Here is a 16915-nt window from a genome sequence, read left to right as displayed (position 1 = left end):
AGACTCAAAAAACAAAGGGAGTGGTGGAGAGGCGGACAGGAAGGTGAACTCCTTGGGAAAGGTGAGGTGAAACATCTGTGCCGAAGCCAGTTTTATTGGTGATGGCATCGCGTCTGCTGCCTCTGAGCCGCTGCCCAGGGTGCTTCCTCGTCTGCAGCGTGGGAAAGGGCCCTGCAAGGGGAGCAGGGCAAACATGCCCAGCCTTGGGAAGAGTGTGAGGCTTTGTGCTATCCACCAGCATAAAAGAAACCAAAATTCCTGGCGGCTCCTCCCAGGCAATCACGGCACCTCCGGTGTGTGCCTGACCCCGAGCCCTGGCTGAGGAGGATGCCTGCCTGTTTATAAGGCACACCATTGGCATCTGGCAAATATTTAATAGCAAGGTTGGCGCATGTGAGCTCTGACTAGGGCAGGGTGTGGGAACAGGCTGGCTCTAATTGTCCCTTGTTTATCTTGTTGATGCACCTGGCTGGTTTCTTTTACCCATAGCTGTTTTTCTAGATAGCAGGTCTTTATGTGGAGGGAGCTGTCCTTTTAGCCTTGGGTTTTTATTCTAGATGGGAGTGAATTGGTTTCCATCAGATAATGTTGGTTGTGGTGATTGATTTATTTATTTTTTACATCTGGTTAAGCAGGGTAGCTTTCTGGCTCTTGTGTGTGTGCACAAATTAAAGGCTTTGTAAGGCATAGCTGTCCTAAGGGACATCTTTTTTTTAAGACATCTGACTTGCCAAAGTATGGTCCTGAAGGCAGGACAGTTTTACAGCATCAGGAAGAGACCTACACTGAATTTCTTTGTTAAGCCATAGATTTTCTGTCTGGCTTTTGGCAAGTAATTTTCTAGGCTTGACTTCCCCATCTGCAGAGCTGGGATAAGCTATCAAGCCATCTCCTCTACATGGTGTGAGAGGAAAAATGTCTTGCAGATCACATGGCAGATAAGGTTGTAAGTGCTGCATAAACGGACCTAAAGACTTCACGTGTTCCGTGTGTTTCTTACACTGCAGACTTGCCCTGAAAGTTATGGGAAAACTGTTCAGAGGAAAGTAAAGGCCAGGCTGAAATGCTTAAGCAGGCTTTGCTACAAAAGCCTTTTGTGAAATAGAGTGCTTTGGTTCAATTAACATGTACCATCATGTTAAGTGGAAGGTAAAAACACCCACCTCTTACTCTCGTGTACCTGGGGATAGGAGGTGTTCAAGGATTATATTTTGTTTAGGCCTGCAGCTTCATTTTTTTACTGTGCATGGGTTTTAAATTTCTTAGCAGTACGTTCTCTCATGAGAGATGGGAAAACCGACTTTCTCATCTGAAATTCACTGAAACTGTGGATTTTATACTCAGAGCAGAGCTTAGGTCCTTCAGGCAGGATCTTGCACGTGTTATCTATTAGAAATAGCAACAAGGCTGCCCTGGATGCAAAAGACAGATCTGCTCATCTAAACATACGGATTTCTTTGTTTTATGCTGCATGTTTTGGTTTTCCACCGAGTTACGCCTCAAGGAAGCAAAATAACGTTTGAAATGTAATTCGTTGGGTGGATAATCCTTTGTGGATTTGCGGGAGATGCGTCTCTCCGTCAGCATATCCGTGTCAACCCATGCTTTTGGCATTTGCACAGGATGAGTGTCGGGAGTTTCGGGATCTGTTCAACAGAGGGAAACTTTCCTGCACCAGGGAGAACGACCCTGTCCGGGATGCCTCTGGGAAGCAGCACAGCAATAAGTGCATCATGTGTGCAGAGAAGTTGTGAGTAAAGGAAAGGAGCGTGGGATTGCTCGCACCAGCGCTGGGGAAACCTCTCCTCCCTGGAGCACCCTGGTATTCACTTTCTCATCTTCTTCTCTTCCAGCAAAAGGGAGAATGAGCGGAAGTTATCTAAAAACAGACAAGGAAAAGATAAGGTGAGATTAAAGTATTAGGCAGGTCAATATAGGACTTTATTGGATTTTCACCCAAGACAGAGAAAGGCAATGTTATTCTACTCAGTTGCTCTTTCTCCTCTGACTTAATTTAGAGATCCACTTTCCTTACCCTCCTTATTTCTTATTCATGCTCTTGAGTCCCTCAAGTGAACAGCTTGTGCCTGAATATTATGGTCTGCCCTGCTGACCTGTGGATCTAAGGACAGGCAAATCCTGACAGAGCAGGAAGCCAGGTGTGCTGTGCTATCCCGAATTTCAGCTCACAGGTGGAGAGGTCAATTCTGCTGAGGCTGCTAATTAGGTGGAAAAGAAAAATCTGTGAAAGGCCCTAAATCTGAGCTCTGCACAGCATAAGAGATCATTGTGTTCTGGGAGATGTCAGCCTTGCACGATCTCTGGGCCTGTGGCTCAGTTTTAGCTTTTTTTTGTTGGAAACTTTGTTCTCATGGAGCTGTGATTTGCCACCTTCTCCCTGGCATGCTGCAGCCACCATGTTGCTGTGCACTGATGCTTTGCTGGCAAAAGCAGCCCTGTAAAAGGGAAAATAGTTGCTTTCCACCAATTTCCTCTCGATTCCTGCTATGGTAGGGGCTGGTGCGGCCCCCTTAAGCCTCAGTCTTGGGGATAATCCTGTTTTAGTGCTTTTTCTAATGACTTTGGCACCAAAAAATAGAAGTGTAAGTGAAATTTGCTGATGGCAAAGCTGGGAGGCAGTATCAGCAGAGGAGGATCAGCAGATCACTCAAGACTAATTGGATAGTGCTGAGGCCTGGAGTAATAGAAACAAGATAAAATGTAATGGCAGTAGCAAGATCACACAGTCAGTGATTAACAAGAATTCTTACTCACTGGCTAGAAGTGACAAAGGATAAGAAAGCCCTGCATTTATTAGCGGGTCAGGGATGTGACAGGCCGTGAAAAAGGCAAACGCACGACTTGGATGTACTCAGTGAGATTTTTGCAGCGGAGGTCAGGCCTGAATAGGGCTCCAGAAATGCTGGGTCAAAGAGAAAATGTTTGAGAGAAGCTCTTAGTGGAAGGAAGATCTGTCTGCAGAGAACTGGGCTGCTGGGCTGGTCCCAGGGATTAAGGCACAGAGGGGCTGGGAGAGCTTTCCTGGGCTTGTTGGGAAGGGAAAGCATGGCCTGAGCTGTGCAGGGTTGTGAGCACACGCTGGTGGTGGGGAGAAGCAGTGAGGCTTGTGGGGAGCCCCTCTGGAGTGGATGCAACGCTTCTTTCTGGTGGGACAATGCTTCATGGCTGTTGGCACAGCAGCAGAGGCTCATCCAGGGCCAGATCATCTCTGCTATCCCTGCCTGGCGTGGCCCTAGGGAAATGTGGGGCTTTGTGCTCGGATTGGTTTTCCAGCACTACCCTCGTGGGAAAGCTGAGGAGCTGGAGGCTGAGGTGCCCTGGATGGGATGCAGGACAACACTGGGGAAGCCTCCTGTTGGCAGAGGGGATGAGGTGGTGTAAACTTCTGAGCAAAGCAAAGGGTAAGGCCAGTGACCTGCCAAGGGCCTTCATGCAAGCTAGCAGGACTGCACAAAATGGGCAGAAAATTGCGAGCACTAAAATCTGTTTTTAAGAAGAAACGGGTAAGTGGAAGTCACTTCCCTGTCCTTTGTACTTGCTGATTGGAGCTGCCTATTGCAGTGTGTGAAACAGTTGAAATTAGGGGGACTGAATGTTTCCATCCATGTTACATAACAGGGGCAGGTGAACATAGTTTCTGTACAGCAGTTTTGAACAAGGAACAAATTAATCATCCACTCTCCAAACAACCTTCCTGTGCTTGTGGACTATTGAGTATGTTTGCATTGTGCTTTTATGTTTTAACTGCTGCTTCTTGATTGACACGTCCCAAAGTGTGGCTGGTTTGGAGGATCCTATGGGCTTTGTAAAGAAAATTATCTTGAGCTATAATCTGGGAAAAGGCTGTAGCTGTGTGTTAAGGATGTTGGGAGAAAAGGGAGTGACTTCATTACTGTATCGGTCACATCACTGGCATGCTTTGGATGGCCCAACCAGGAGAATAATAATTAGTGGGACCATACTAGAAAACTCCCAACACACGTGCTGTGCAGGCAGAAGGACCCGGAATTTTTCTGACTCACCCCTCTGTTTATATGCTAAGTGGCTGGTACTGCACATCCTCTTCTCTCACCCCCACCCAGACTCTCCTGTGATGCATTTGTGATAGTTCCATGCTTTTCTGGCAGGAAACCCCAGGTTTCTAAGGATCCGATCAATAAGGCAAGGAGGACAGAGTGCCCTAACCCTGCCCTCCTTCCACAGGATGACTGCAGCGAGTTTCGCTCCCAGTTTGAAGCTGGTGGCCGCCTGTCCTGCACGAGGGAGAACGCCCCTGTCCGGGATGCCTCTGGCAAGCAGCACACCAACAAATGTCTCATGTGTGCTGAGAAGTTGTGAGTACCCCTTCCTCTGAGCAGCGACAGCAAAGAGGGAAATCTCTGGCTGCAAAAGTGCAGCTTCTGCCTGTGAAGCTGCACCTGGGCAATGCCTGGGAGAGTCCTGACTCCCAGTGGCCCTCTAAGAGATGCTCTGGCAGTGGGGTTTCTCTTTGCACTTCGCTGTCAGCACTAAGGGCCCAGGGGCAGGTGAGAAGCAGTGTGGAGTAGAGGAGGAGAAGCAAAGTTGACAGAGCAGCCCCTTTCCCAGGGGACTGTCAGGCATGGGCAGCTCCTGAGGAGTTTCCCACATGTGTACTTTGCCTTCCAGATGCTCTCTCTCTACTCCCATAGAGCATATGCAGAAGCAGCCCTGATATGAAAGCAGCCACCTGGATCCAGGATGTAGCATACAGTGGGAATGGTGAGGAGAAAGGGAGAAGACTTAGGGGTGGGAATTAGGAACAGGACCACCAGGAACAGGGACTGTGGATGGGGAGGTGGTACCTAGTGGCAGGGCACTGGCTTACAGGGCAGCCCTGGGTGCTGGTGGCACTCACACTACCATAGCACTCCATTTTTTTCTCCTCTTCCCTTCTTCCAGTAAAAAGGAAGCTCAAGCTCAAAGAGGGGGTGGAACTGTCCAGCGCAACAAATTGCCCCCTTCAGAGAGGACATACCAGGTGAGATGGAGCTTGGAGCCTATGATGAACTCAGAAAGGGTCTGGTGAGAGTCTGTGGGGTCTGGATGGCCAGGGACTGCCTGTGGTCAGCCTGGGGTGATCAAGGTGCTTAGGATTCTGTGGCCAACTAATGATGGAGGAGAGGGTGGTTGGACCTGGGTGTGAGCATACAAACTGGACTCATTTGGGCCTGACGGAACAGCCCTTCTCACTTTCCCAGTGATGTGATGCTATATGAGAGACAAAGGGCGGGTTCAGACTCCCCACAATCCTCTAAGCCCTTGGATGATAACATTTGGTGGGCATGGGGTGCATCAAACCTGTTACTTTAAGAGCAGCCCTGTCATTCTTTGGGTCTGGGAGGATGAGGGGGAGGGTAGGAGCTGCTTTAGCTTTGCTGCTTCTCTACTTGCATAAAAGTTGTTGTTGAGTGTGTTCTGGCCCTTTTGCAGAAGAACTGTGGTGGTTCACGGCAGGGTGTAAACGAGAGGCGTCCCTTCTCGGGCAGAGGGTGAGTTCAGCAGCACCTGGGGTGGCAGCCTGTCCCCACAGGCACCTCCAGCCCTGGCACTGGTTTCTGCCCCCTTCCATGTACATGTATTTTTTAGGGGTGGTTAGGAGATTAATAGGAGCAAGAATGGTTTGACAGCACAGGAGCAGCACGGTCTGGGATGGAGCAGTGAATGTTTGGTGCTTGCTACAGCACTTCCCACTGGCTGAGCTGATGATGGGGAAGAGACACATAGTGGGGCATGTTTCTCGTGAAGCCCTTGCTCCTTTTTGGCCTTGATGTTGTGTGTATGAAGCACCAGCGATTGCTGTGCTCAGAATCCATCTCGGGACACTTTGTCCAGCAAAAGCTGTCTCCTGGCAGTGCACACGTGTGTGCCTGGCCCTGGCTCAAAGGCAGTGCCTGGTGCACCCTGTGGTTTCTGGGCACTGGTCAGGCAGGTGCTGTTTGTTTTGTAGCTGTTGGCCCTGAGCAGGACTCAGCTGCTGCTTTTTCTTGGGCACACTGAGATTTCTTGCTTTTGACTGGTACAATTCCTTCATGTCCCCCTTCCATCAAGTGCTGCCAGCAGACAAAGGGGTGCAGAGCCCTGGGGTGGTGGTGCACTCAGACTGAACACAGGGCAAAGCTGTGTCCTGCTCTTGGCTCCCTCCCTTTTAGCATGTGGCTGGGGGGGCTTCTCACCCTCTCCTATCTGGTGGGTGGGTGGATGCCATGGTGCAAACAGCCCTCCAAGAGCTGTGGGGGTTTGCAGGGAGGGTGGGTTTGCCCTCTGCTCCCCGTGTTTGGGAAGAGTTGGTGATGAACTGTATCTCTTCTCTCTGCCAGCCCACAAGGTCAGCGTGGCAAAAACTGCAACCAGTCACCCGGCCGCAAGTCACAGAGCAGAGACACCGCTGAGGACCCGATGGTAAATCCACCTCCTGCCCCTCGGGTGGCAGCTGTGTGGGCAGAAATGAGGACTTCTCCCGTGGGGTGCTCCTCTGCTGGTGCTGCACCACCCCTGCTCCTCTCCCTGCAGCTGTTCCCGTTCTTGCTGTAACCCTGAAGCTTTTCACTTGGCCCCATGTCCCTGGAAGGGTTTGAATGAGTGAAAGTATCTGTAGCCTGCTGCAAGCCCCTGTATCACCTGGCACTGAAGCAGAGGGAAGGGCTTGGCTCCTTGTGGAAATCCCCCACCTGTGGGGCATGTGGGTCTTGAGCTCAGGTTGGAGTCCTGCCCCACATGTGGCCAAAATGGGGTGAGGAGTGCTCCCCCCCCCCATGCTGAGAAGGTGCTGAGAATAAAGGCTGTGGTCAGAGCAGGGTGGTGGAGCTGACCAGGGAATGAGGATAAGTTAGGCAGAAGGAAGGAGTGCTAAAGGGGGAAACACTGAGTGGTAGATGACAACTGTGTAAGGAATAATGTAGGAGGAAGGTGGGGGTGTCTGCTCTCCCTTCTCATGAGAAGAAAATGGAATAGCTCCAACAGAGCTAAAAGTGGAAAATGTGAACTAATAAGAGAAAATAAGTTACCGTAAAAAGGGTGACTAAACTGTGGATCTCACTATCACAGGGTGTTGTCTAGAGGTAGGATGGTTAAAAAAAATACCTGATGTTTTAATTCCTCCAGCATTTTCATACAGTAATTTAAATAGCATTTTGGAAGAGATAGGAAACGTGTTTCTATGGGTTTGGAGGGATCTTACTACCAACTGTCTTAACTCTCTCTGAAGCCTCTGCCGCTGACCAGTTTTAGAAGAGGGATATTTGAGTTAAAAACCCAATAGATAGTTCAGGTACAGCAATTTTGGTGCATTCCAGAGGAAGCATTAGGTGTAATAAGGCCAGTCTGCTTCAGGGCTTAGTGGTATTTACTGGTAGCACTGGAGGGGCAGTGATGCTGACGAGCCTGACAGACCAGAGGTGATTCAGGGAGCAGATCTGCTCCTCTCCTCTTTCCAGGGCCACCTGTGGGTTTTGTCACAGATAATTCCCAGAGCCAAAGGAAAGGTGGCACTGGCGGCTGGCACCTGCGATGTGCGGGGCTGCTGGTGGGGTGGCCTCCTGCCCTGGGCTGTGGTGCAGGCAGCAATGTCTGGTGCGTAGGAAGGCATCCAGCAGAGGATTGCAAAGGTCAGCATTGTCTGCTCTCACGTCACTGATGATTACCCCGGTGAGGGAGGAAGCAGCACATTATGGAAATTAACAAGTGACGTTTAACCAGCAGGTGCTATCACAGCACGCCAACATCACCAAAACCTCCCTCTGTGCTGCGCGGCATGAAATCCTCCTTCCCTGGGGTGCTTCCTGCCCCGTAGGGCTGCTGATAAGCCATCATTTGTGTGCTAAATGCTGCATCTCCAGGTGGAAGGGGAAGTGGAATGTTCTCGCAGTCCCATTGCACCATTTGCAGCTGTTGCAACACATCTTGTAGCACCCGGAGTGGGGTTGGGAGCCCATTAGTCACTTCTTTGTCTTTTTTGGGATCCCGGAGCTACGGTGGGGCTGAGGAAGGGGCTGTGCGTGCCAGGGAACAGGCTGTGCTATCCCTGACCTCTGCTGTCGGAAGTCTGCTATGACCGTGCAAACACCCGCTCCGCTCTGCTCGCAGGGTGTGAGAGGCTTTTTGAAAACTGTGCCTAAATGTTCCCGTTGCCATGCTCGAGAGGAAGCAGGAGGGCACCCCTCATTATTCATAGCTGCTCGTGTCTCTCGGCGCGGTGGGCGTCAGGAGCGCTGCGTGTCGCACCGCCCGCGGGCAGCGCCAGGCTGCTCCAGGCGTTCTTCCTCCGTTCTGGCCAATGGGTTTCATCTCAATCCCTGGAGATAAAATGGTATCGACGTACTCGTGTGGAAGACTAGGTATGGGTGGAAGATGATTTTTGTCTTGTGGAGGCACTTTGAGAGAAATAAACCTTGCCCTGGACCGTAGTGTTGGGGTGGATCAGATGAGAGGGGCACGAGGGCTCTGTATCCCAAAGCTTGGCTGACTGGTCCAACAAGAGACATGATCGATCTCCAAGCCTGGCTGGAGGTGTGGTGGATGTGATACAGGACAGAGGGGCCCCATGCAAGGCTTGGTTTGTGAGCACTTTCAAGTCACATAAAGGAGGGTCTTGCCAGTGAACCGGCATCAAATGTGATTTTTTTCTCTCTTCAGCTGGACTGTGATCGAATTCTGCATGGGGTAAAGGGTGGAAGGATTTTCTGCAGCGAATCCTCACAACCAGTCTGTGGCACTGATGGGAAAACATACAAAAATGAATGTGACTTGTGTTCAGCTGCCATGTGAGTAGGCGGAGAGATTTCAGTAATACAGGGCCATCCACCATTCCCGAGTGTCTTTTGCAGAACAGTGTTTGTTTTGATACATCATGACTCACTATCAAGTGTGTCCTTGGTGCTTTGCTGTTAAGCAAACATAGATCAAAATGCCTGAGATTAATCTGATGACAGCTAATTAAGATACACAAGTTGCCAGGGTCCCCTATTCCCTCTCCACCCAATCATGAGATTGTTTGGGGAGTAACAAATGCCGTCGCATTGGAAGTAGCATCAAAGCATTAAGGAGCCCACAGAGGACTGTCATGCCGGCAGCTGGGAGCTGTGGCATTGCAAGTGAATAATAAGCAATGTCTTGTCCTCCCTTTGCAGGAGAGCTTCAAACTTCATCACGGTAAACTATCGAGGCGAGTGCCAAGAGCCTGCCCCTGAAGTGGTAAGCGGCAAACCACAGCTGGGCTGCCAAACATCAATCTCTCCCTTTCCCCTGATGGAAATTCCCTGTTGGCACTGCCTCAGCTGGTGGTGACCCGATCCAAGCAGCCGCAATAGGGAGTGAGGAATGAGGCGTGGCTGGCAGTCAGCAGCTGCCCACTGTGCCCTCCAGCAGGAGCTGGGCGTCCACACCGTGATCCCACTGGCAGGTTAACAGAGTTAGCTTGTTCCTTCAGCTAGCAGTGGGCTAATTAAAGGCATGCTCTGCAGCTGCTCTTCAGCCACATTGGTTGGGAGGGAAGAGAGGTATTGAAGCCCCTATTTCTATTTTGTTTTTTTCCTGGAGTGGAATGTTGCCAAGATGTGGAGAAAAGAAAGTGTCTCTTGGCTGTGCGTAGCATCCCACTTCACTCCAAGTGTCTGCTGAGGAGCCAGCCTGGCCCCTGCACCTGTGACAGGATCATTAGAGCCCCGGGAATGGATGCTCATGGTCCAGGTGTTTAAATACAGGTTGAGACTTGGATTTAATACATAACCTGGGCATAGTCTCCATGCTTTGCCTAGGCTGTGTGATAAGAGTGTGATGTGTCTGGGAAAACAGCTGACTTTCTTCCCGGAACTTTGATGGAGCTAGAAAGACCAGAATTATATAAACCATAAAGGGCTTGTTCCCTAAATAAAATCCAGGGAGATGGATGGGAAATGAAGATTATTCACTAGGTAGCATGCTTTCGGGAAAGGTTTTGAGCCTTGACATCTTGTGCAATCACATAGCAGATGAGTTAAATATTTCTCAGTTGTGCTTTGTCTTTCTACCAGTGGAAGCTGGACAGCCTCCAGCTCTTGGATTTGCAGCCAGTGTCTCCCAGTTTGTGACTCTGTGCACAGGATGTCCTGTGGCACCTGGGGAGGATTGTCCTCGTTGGCATGAACTCTTGAGAAACTGAATCTTCATCCCCAGAGAAATAGATTGGTTCCCACTCTAAACCAATACAGAATCCAAATATTGAACCTACCAAAGAGATTTCTGGGAAGTTTTGAATGGGAACATTGGCTTCTGAGTGTGGATGTGGTATCTGTGTGTTTGTAGGCACAGAGAGCTGTGGGGTATGAGAGAGCCATCATGCCATAGTATCATTCCATGCCTTCCTCTGCTCGGTACCAGGACACCAGCAGATCCCCAAAACACACTAAACATCCTGGCTCCTTTTCCTGTCTTCTCTAAAACAGCAGTGCGCTCTAAACTTTGCTTAAAGTTGAAGAAATTGCAGTGCAGAGAGAAATAATTTTGCCTGTGATGGTACTGGGGGCCTTTGTGCCTCAGTCTTCAGGGAGATGGAGCTGCTGTTGGCCTGTGGGTACAGGGAGATGAGGCACTATGTGAGTCTGGTAGTGACTGTGTCCAAGACAGAATGAGAATGGATACACCATGGCAACTGAAAAATAGAGAGGATTCCCACAAATCTCTGCCTGGTCTGGAATTCCTTTACTGCTTCATGTTTCACTGAGCTGTTACAGCTCTTGAGCCCTTGCAATAAGAGGGGGATGCCATTTACTGAAAGTCAGAGAGCTTGTAGCTGTGTTAAGTATTCCAAGGAGAGATGGATGCAATTAAAAGTTAAGGTGATAAGCTTTTTTTTTCTTGATGCAAGAAAAGCCAAATAAAAGCCCCCCTCCCCCCTGCACAATGATTTATTCTTTATGTTTATTATGTCACCTGAAGAATCAGGCTGGAAATTTATGGCAGTTTATAAACAATGTACAAAGCAATGTTATTTTCGGCACTGAAATTCATACTCCCTTGCAGGATAATTAATTTTTCTCACTGCTGAAGATTCAGGCACTCAATATATGCTACTAAAACCTGGAGGAAAGCAGCTCCAGCAGTGCTTTTGGCATCAGAAATGGGTTTAGAGAGTTCCAATGTGCAGAATGTGAAATGCTTTGGAGGAAGATAAGAAATTGTTACCCAAAAATTGTAGTATTTCCTTGAGTTGTATTTTTAAATTATCCATGGAGAGTGCAGGGTTGCCTGCGAAAATGTGTGTTAAAGCTGCCTCATCCCTTTGCAGCCCAGTGCCTGCATCCACTTCTGCCTGCAAAGCTCCAGCTGGATTTCCAGGTGTTTCTGGCAGCTCTGGTGACCTGATGGCCATCAGGGAAGGATGCTTGTGGGAAGGGTTGGGAGCAGTGTCGTTTGAGAGAGATCTGACACTAAAGGGTGTATCTGGGTATGGCTGGGGTGCAAAACCTTGCTGCAGAGAGAGCCTGTCCCCACTGGCCAGCGTTGGGTCTCACCACCTTCCCTGGGAGGTCCCTGCCATAACTGAATTACTTTGATCCTGTTCTGCTTTACTGATGACAAACATAGGTCGGCATCCTGGGTTTAGATATTTTTTTTTTTTTGGTAAGTTAACTGGCTGGTAGGTCCTGCAGGGCTATGTCACGTGGATGAATTGATTGTGGGTCTTTCCAACACATTTGACTTTTCATGCCGCATATCTTGCAGTTCCTTTACTTGTTCAAAGGTTTTTCCCACTAATCACCTGGGCAGTAGTCACCAGCCTGCCCACCCTGGTCAATAGATCAGGGGAAAAAAGGGTTTATCTTGTTTCTCCTTTTTTTTTTTTTTTTTTAACCTGTTTCTCAACAAACAGAACTCCCAGGTTTGCAATGGGCAAGTCCCAGTTTCCTTACAATGCGCTCTGTTTTGCCATGCTACTTTTAAATGCAGTGAAAGGAGGGAAAGAAGAAAAGCAGGACCTTTCCCAGATTAGAAAATAGGTGTGGAAAGCAGCTAGCTGGAGGTTGAAATTAGTCTTGTTTTCCTCAGCTGGCAGTGCCCCAGCCTGCCTGCCCTTGTGCCGGATGCTGCTGCAGTTGTCTTACGTGGCAGTGAGCTGGCCTGAGGGGCTGTCACAGCAATACCAGGGTCACACAGCAGTGCTCAAGCTTGGGAATGGGCTTATTTTTTTGCTCTTCCTTTCCAGGAGTAATGGAATTCAGACTGCCAGCAAACACCAGGGATCAGCTGTGACCAAAGGTACAGAGAGAGAGGCAGTGACTTAGCCCTGCTTGGCCAGCCTGTCCTTTGGGGTTGTGTTTCACAAGGGTTGGAGTGTCCCACCTTGCTCAGACAAGCGGCAGGGCTGGGACAGAGGGTTCTGAAGACTTTTGCTCTCACTGTGACCCTGGGATAGTGGGGCTGAGCCTGTGGGGACTTGCAGTAGTGGGCTCTGCCCACTCCTTTCCTCCACCTCTGTTTTTTCAGCCAAGCTGTCCCTGCAGAGCAGGGATGATGCTGGCAGAGCTGTCCCACATCCCAGCGAGGCAGGAATGGCCCAGAGCCCTTGCAGAGCATGGGAACATCACAGCTTTAAGGTTTCCCCATGGTCCTTTCAGGTGCCTTTGCCTTCTGGGACTACAGTAATAAACAGTCTGACCTCTGTCTCTGCAGAGCAAGTAAAGGAAGAGTCGATGTCGAGCATCAGGGGAGCTGCCGAGACCTCAGGAGTGCCAGAGCTGCCTTCATCCCCTTCTGCAGCAAACGGGGCCCGTCCTTGCTCAGGTGGAGGGCGAAAGGCTGTGGGGACTCAGTGGTGTCTTCCCAGATCTGCCCCGTGCATGTGGCTGCAGTCGCTGCCGCCTCGCTGTGTCTTAACGTGCTTCTCCAATAAAGATAACTCCTCAGCTTCATGTCACTTGTCCTCACTCAGCCTCAGGGGAGGGACACACGAGTCTCCACTCTGGCCTTACACCACGTGCTCCTTAGGCAGTGAGCACCCTGAGGTGCACCAGATGCTGTAAATACCTGGTGAAGATGTTGGACCCAAGGGGTAAGAGTATGGTCTGGGGTTTTGTGAGGAGGGGTCAGGGGTCAGGTTCTCTCTGGCTCATTATGGGATCTTGGGTCAATCACTTCACTTGCCCTGTCAGCCCTTTTCTCCTGCCTGTAAAACAAACATTTAAAAGATACTTACCCACCTCAGAGGGTTGTTGATTTGTTTGGTTTACATTTGGAAATCTACAGAGAAAAATTGCTTTTAAAGCACCCAGTGTCTTGAGCTGGCACTTTAGATGATGCACTAAGTGTTCTCTTCCAGGCTTCTTATGTGAGGCACTGGGAAATCCAGACCACAGTTTGGAGCAATGCTGGGATGTAGATACGTGTTCAGTGGTCATGTTAGAAGATGCACTGAGCCCAGAAAGGTCTCTGGGATTTGGAGGTGTGAATTTGGCCAGTATCTCTTGCTGTGAGAGGGCAGAAGCAGAGATGGCACCCTCAAGGCAGCACAGGAAGCTCAGCCATTGTGGTGGCCCGTGGACCACCAGCTGCTGGGTCACCCTCTGCCTTGGCCTGAACTTCCCTGTAGGCTCAAGTCGATGCCTGTCTCAGGAACCATGTCCTGAGAAGGACAGAAGGGCCCTTCCTTTGGGGTTCTGGTGCTGGGGCAGATGGAGAAGTGAGAAGTTCCATGGTATGGAATGGCTTAAGCTTTTTTAGGAAAAGTGTTGTTTTGAGGTGTAACTGACCTACAGATGATTCTAATTCATTTATATTCTGAAACTATGTTCAGATAAAGCCAGGCCTCTGAGCCAAGGTTAGCCCTGTTTTTTTGGGGTCAGTGGATCTGCAGATGGGGTAGGCTTTGCAGAACAGGAGACACTGATGGTGAGGTAACAGAAATCTGCTGCTGGTTTGCACGTACTTCCTGTACTTTCTTTTATAGCTGATACTTAAAGCAAATAGGTTCTTTATTTGTATAAACTTTATTGCAGGATGTTTCCAGAAGACCTTGAATGAACATTTGCGGTGTTTGAGTCCATTTGAGCTGTGACCTGATCTGTAAACAATTTTCTCTTGCAGATAAGGCTGAAGTGACTTTCAGATTTTGACAGGATTTTACCTCATACCAATTAATTTCACTCCCACCAAAGATGTAGAATTCTTTCAATAGTTATCAAATCCTCTTTTTCTACTGCAGTTAATGAGAATTGATTTTTAAACTCTCAAAATGCTTATGCATGCATCATGTTTTATTGCAGTTGATAATAACAAAACCTGATTTTATTATGAGTAAACTCTGCCCTAAGTGGTTGTTAATAGTTTGTATGCTTATTTCTAACGTGAGCAAACACCATGATTTAGAAATAAATTATGACTGCCTCTTTCTGCATGGAAAATCCCCTCACCAAGTAAGAGTCATGTAGGGTGAGAGTCACCAGTTTGGGGCTGGTTAGCTGTTTTGGGGGATGCAGAGTTTGAGCTGAGATGAAACAAGTACACTCTCGAATGTTATTTATGCAGCCTGAGAGTGAGGAATGTCAGACAGTAAAAATGTTCTCTGATGATGTCTGCTCACTGATTCCAGCTAACATCGTGTGCAGGGACATCTACATGATTTCATAAAAGCAGTGCACAATTTGTGGCTTAAAATAAATTCTTGCAAATGAAAATCAGTGCACTTAAAAGATACTATGATTTGTAGTGATTTTAAGTATTTAAGTTTTCAAATAATGACCCCTAAAACCTTCATTAACTGTGCTTGAAAAGCAATAAACTGATGAAGACTGCCCCAGTAGCCTCTTCTGTCAGTGTTTGAGCACCTTCTAAATTTCTCCTGCTCCCAGCAGAAATTATCATCCACAAAAATTGCAGCTGGTGATAAGGGATCGTTAATCAGATTCCAAGCCCATCTGCTGAGGAGGTGCAGGACAGGGACTTGCTAAAGCTGCCTGTGCTGCTGTTAGCAGCAGTGCTGGCTCCATCCTGCTCCCAGCAGCCTGCCTGCTCGCTCTGCTCTTGCTTTCAACCTCCTTTTGCAGGTTATTCTGAGGGCTGGCTGGTGAGGAATGTCCCTAGTGGCGCAGCAGAGCTCTGGAGGGGATACCACATGTTGTTACTCCTGGGGAGAAGGAGGCAAAGGCTGATGAGGTGCTGGAGATTTACCATTTTTTTCTTTTATGTTTGCTCTTGGTTGCCCTTTGTGTTGCCCTTTAAAATGGTAATGAGGCCAAGCCAGTCCTCTGTGAAACTGGAAAGGTACCAGTGCTCTGGGGACGCTTCGGTTTGCTGTAAATTACACTTTATTAACGGTGTTGCTTGCCAATAACCACAGACCCCATGCGGTTCATTGCAGTTCCTGAGGTTTTGCAGAACTGGCATTATGAAGTGACCCTTTGGTCTCCAGCCTTTCAACGTGATTGGGTTTTGAGCTAAAATGCCCTCTGCAGGGACCTTAAGTGTTTCAGTATTTTTTTTTCATAGAAGGTGTCAGGAATGTATGCAACTCTTCAGAACATACGAGTGCTGCTCTTGGTAGAGAGTGAGGACTGTTGACTCTGGCAGATACCTCAGCAGACTTTGAACTCCCTGTGGTGTTTTTCAGACCTCTGTCCATTTGAAGCCTGGGAGCTCTGCCTGGCAGCTCCCAGCTGCTCTTCAGCCACACCGAGGGAGAGCCCTGGCACGGCCCCATGGTGTCCTCTGCCCCAGGGCACCTCTTGCAGGCTGCCACAGCAGACAGTGCTGGAAATCTTGCAGTTTAGGGGCATTTGTTCCTTTAAGAACTTGGTGAATTGTGACACGGAGAGCTTGATGCTGTTTGTGCAGGGAAGCCCCTCTGGCTCTGCTGCAGAGCTCTTTTCTGGCTCTCCCTACATCCCTGTGATGCTCAGCCCCAACACACAATTTCTGCATAGGGGTACCTGGGGATTTCAGGGTTATTTGTCTTGATTATCACAATTTCTGCTCCGTGGCCCATCTGCTTTCACCTTGGGGATTCATGAATGGGCCTCTCTCTTTCCTCTCTTTAGGGCTTCTGTTTGGCATCTGTTAGAACATCTGTCTTTCCCTGCAAGGCTCTCCCTACTACAGGGAGCTTTCTGCTCTATTCTGCTGCAAGATCTCTCCTGCTGCCCAGCTCTTCCTCTGGAACTGCAACACAAAAACTTCCAATGCTTTCCTCTGCGTGAAGGTATGAGCAGCTCCACTCAAGTCATTCACTAAAAACAAGATGCAGCTGCTTGCAAGTTAGAAATCCAGACCCTTGATGCAGAAGGTCCCAAAAGAAATACCTTAGTGCTGGGTTAATAACAACCATCCCTGTGGTTGAAGGTGGGAAGCATGGAAAATTTCTCCATGTATTTCTGAAAAACAGATGAGTTAGCTTTGTTGCCTTCTTGCCTCCAAGGGGTTGCTTCCTTTCTTGGCCTTTTTCAGTGAAATTCTGCAGAGATGGAGACAGATGATTCACAGCTGGGACCAGAGGTAACCTGGAGAGGCAGTGGAAGAAAGGGGTGGAGTGCTCATGTCCAGGGCTGCTCAGCCAGGTGGGATTTGCAGCAAAGGAAAATAAACAGGCAGACGTCAAGACAACATCACTGCAAGTGGGAATTGCACAAGCAGAAAGGTGCAAACACAGCCAAAGGTCTCCCTGTCTGGCGTGGGCGGAATGTGCTGCACCTGCTTCTCTGCTCCTGAAAGGCTCTGTTCTGAGGGACAAGTTCCTGGTGGAAAAAGCTTTGCTGAACAACTCTGTGTGAAGCAGGAGGGTCACAGCATGGATCTTCCTTGTGCACAGGACAGGAGCCCAAATCTGAGCTCTGTGGGCCTCGGCTGACACAGGCAACAGCAGGCATGTGCTGTAGCTGCAGTGTTTTCTAAACCCTAGTTCCTTCTCTAG

At 49.0% G+C, this 16915-nt stretch overlaps 1 protein-coding gene across 2 annotated transcripts in view; it reads left to right on the top strand.

Moving 5' to 3' along the window:
- LOC108445166 (serine protease inhibitor Kazal-type 5-like) overlaps positions 1–12926 on the top strand; it is a 13666-nt gene extending 740 nt beyond the window's left edge. The window contains exons 3-13 of one of the 2 annotated variants that reach the window (XM_017728159.1): positions 3–61; positions 1623–1750; positions 1854–1905; positions 4225–4355; positions 4942–5020; positions 5473–5531; positions 6360–6441; positions 8674–8801; positions 9168–9231; positions 12221–12273; positions 12688–12926. In XM_017728159.1, the coding sequence (XP_017583648.1) occupies positions 1734–1750; positions 1854–1905; positions 4225–4355; positions 4942–5020; positions 5473–5531; positions 6360–6441; positions 8674–8801; positions 9168–9231; positions 12221–12226 (618 nt within the window). In that variant the 5' untranslated portion in view covers positions 3–61; positions 1623–1733 and the 3' untranslated portion in view covers positions 12227–12273; positions 12688–12926. The remainder of the gene's footprint in view (positions 1–2; positions 62–1622; positions 1751–1853; positions 1906–4224; positions 4356–4941; positions 5021–5472; positions 5532–6359; positions 6442–8673; positions 8802–9167; positions 9232–12220; positions 12274–12687) is intronic. The other variant, XM_017728158.1, reaches the window with a different exon arrangement.
- Positions 12927–16915: the final 3989 nt, after the last annotated feature.

The sequence above is a fragment of the Corvus brachyrhynchos genome, unplaced genomic scaffold, assembly GCF_000691975.1.
Source record: "Corvus brachyrhynchos isolate BGI_N302 unplaced genomic scaffold, ASM69197v1 scaffold21, whole genome shotgun sequence".
In the NCBI taxonomy this organism is placed as follows: domain Eukaryota; kingdom Metazoa; phylum Chordata; class Aves; order Passeriformes; family Corvidae; genus Corvus; species Corvus brachyrhynchos.
Note: the sequence above shows the minus strand (reverse complement) of the source record. Positions and strands in the feature narration are given on the sequence as shown.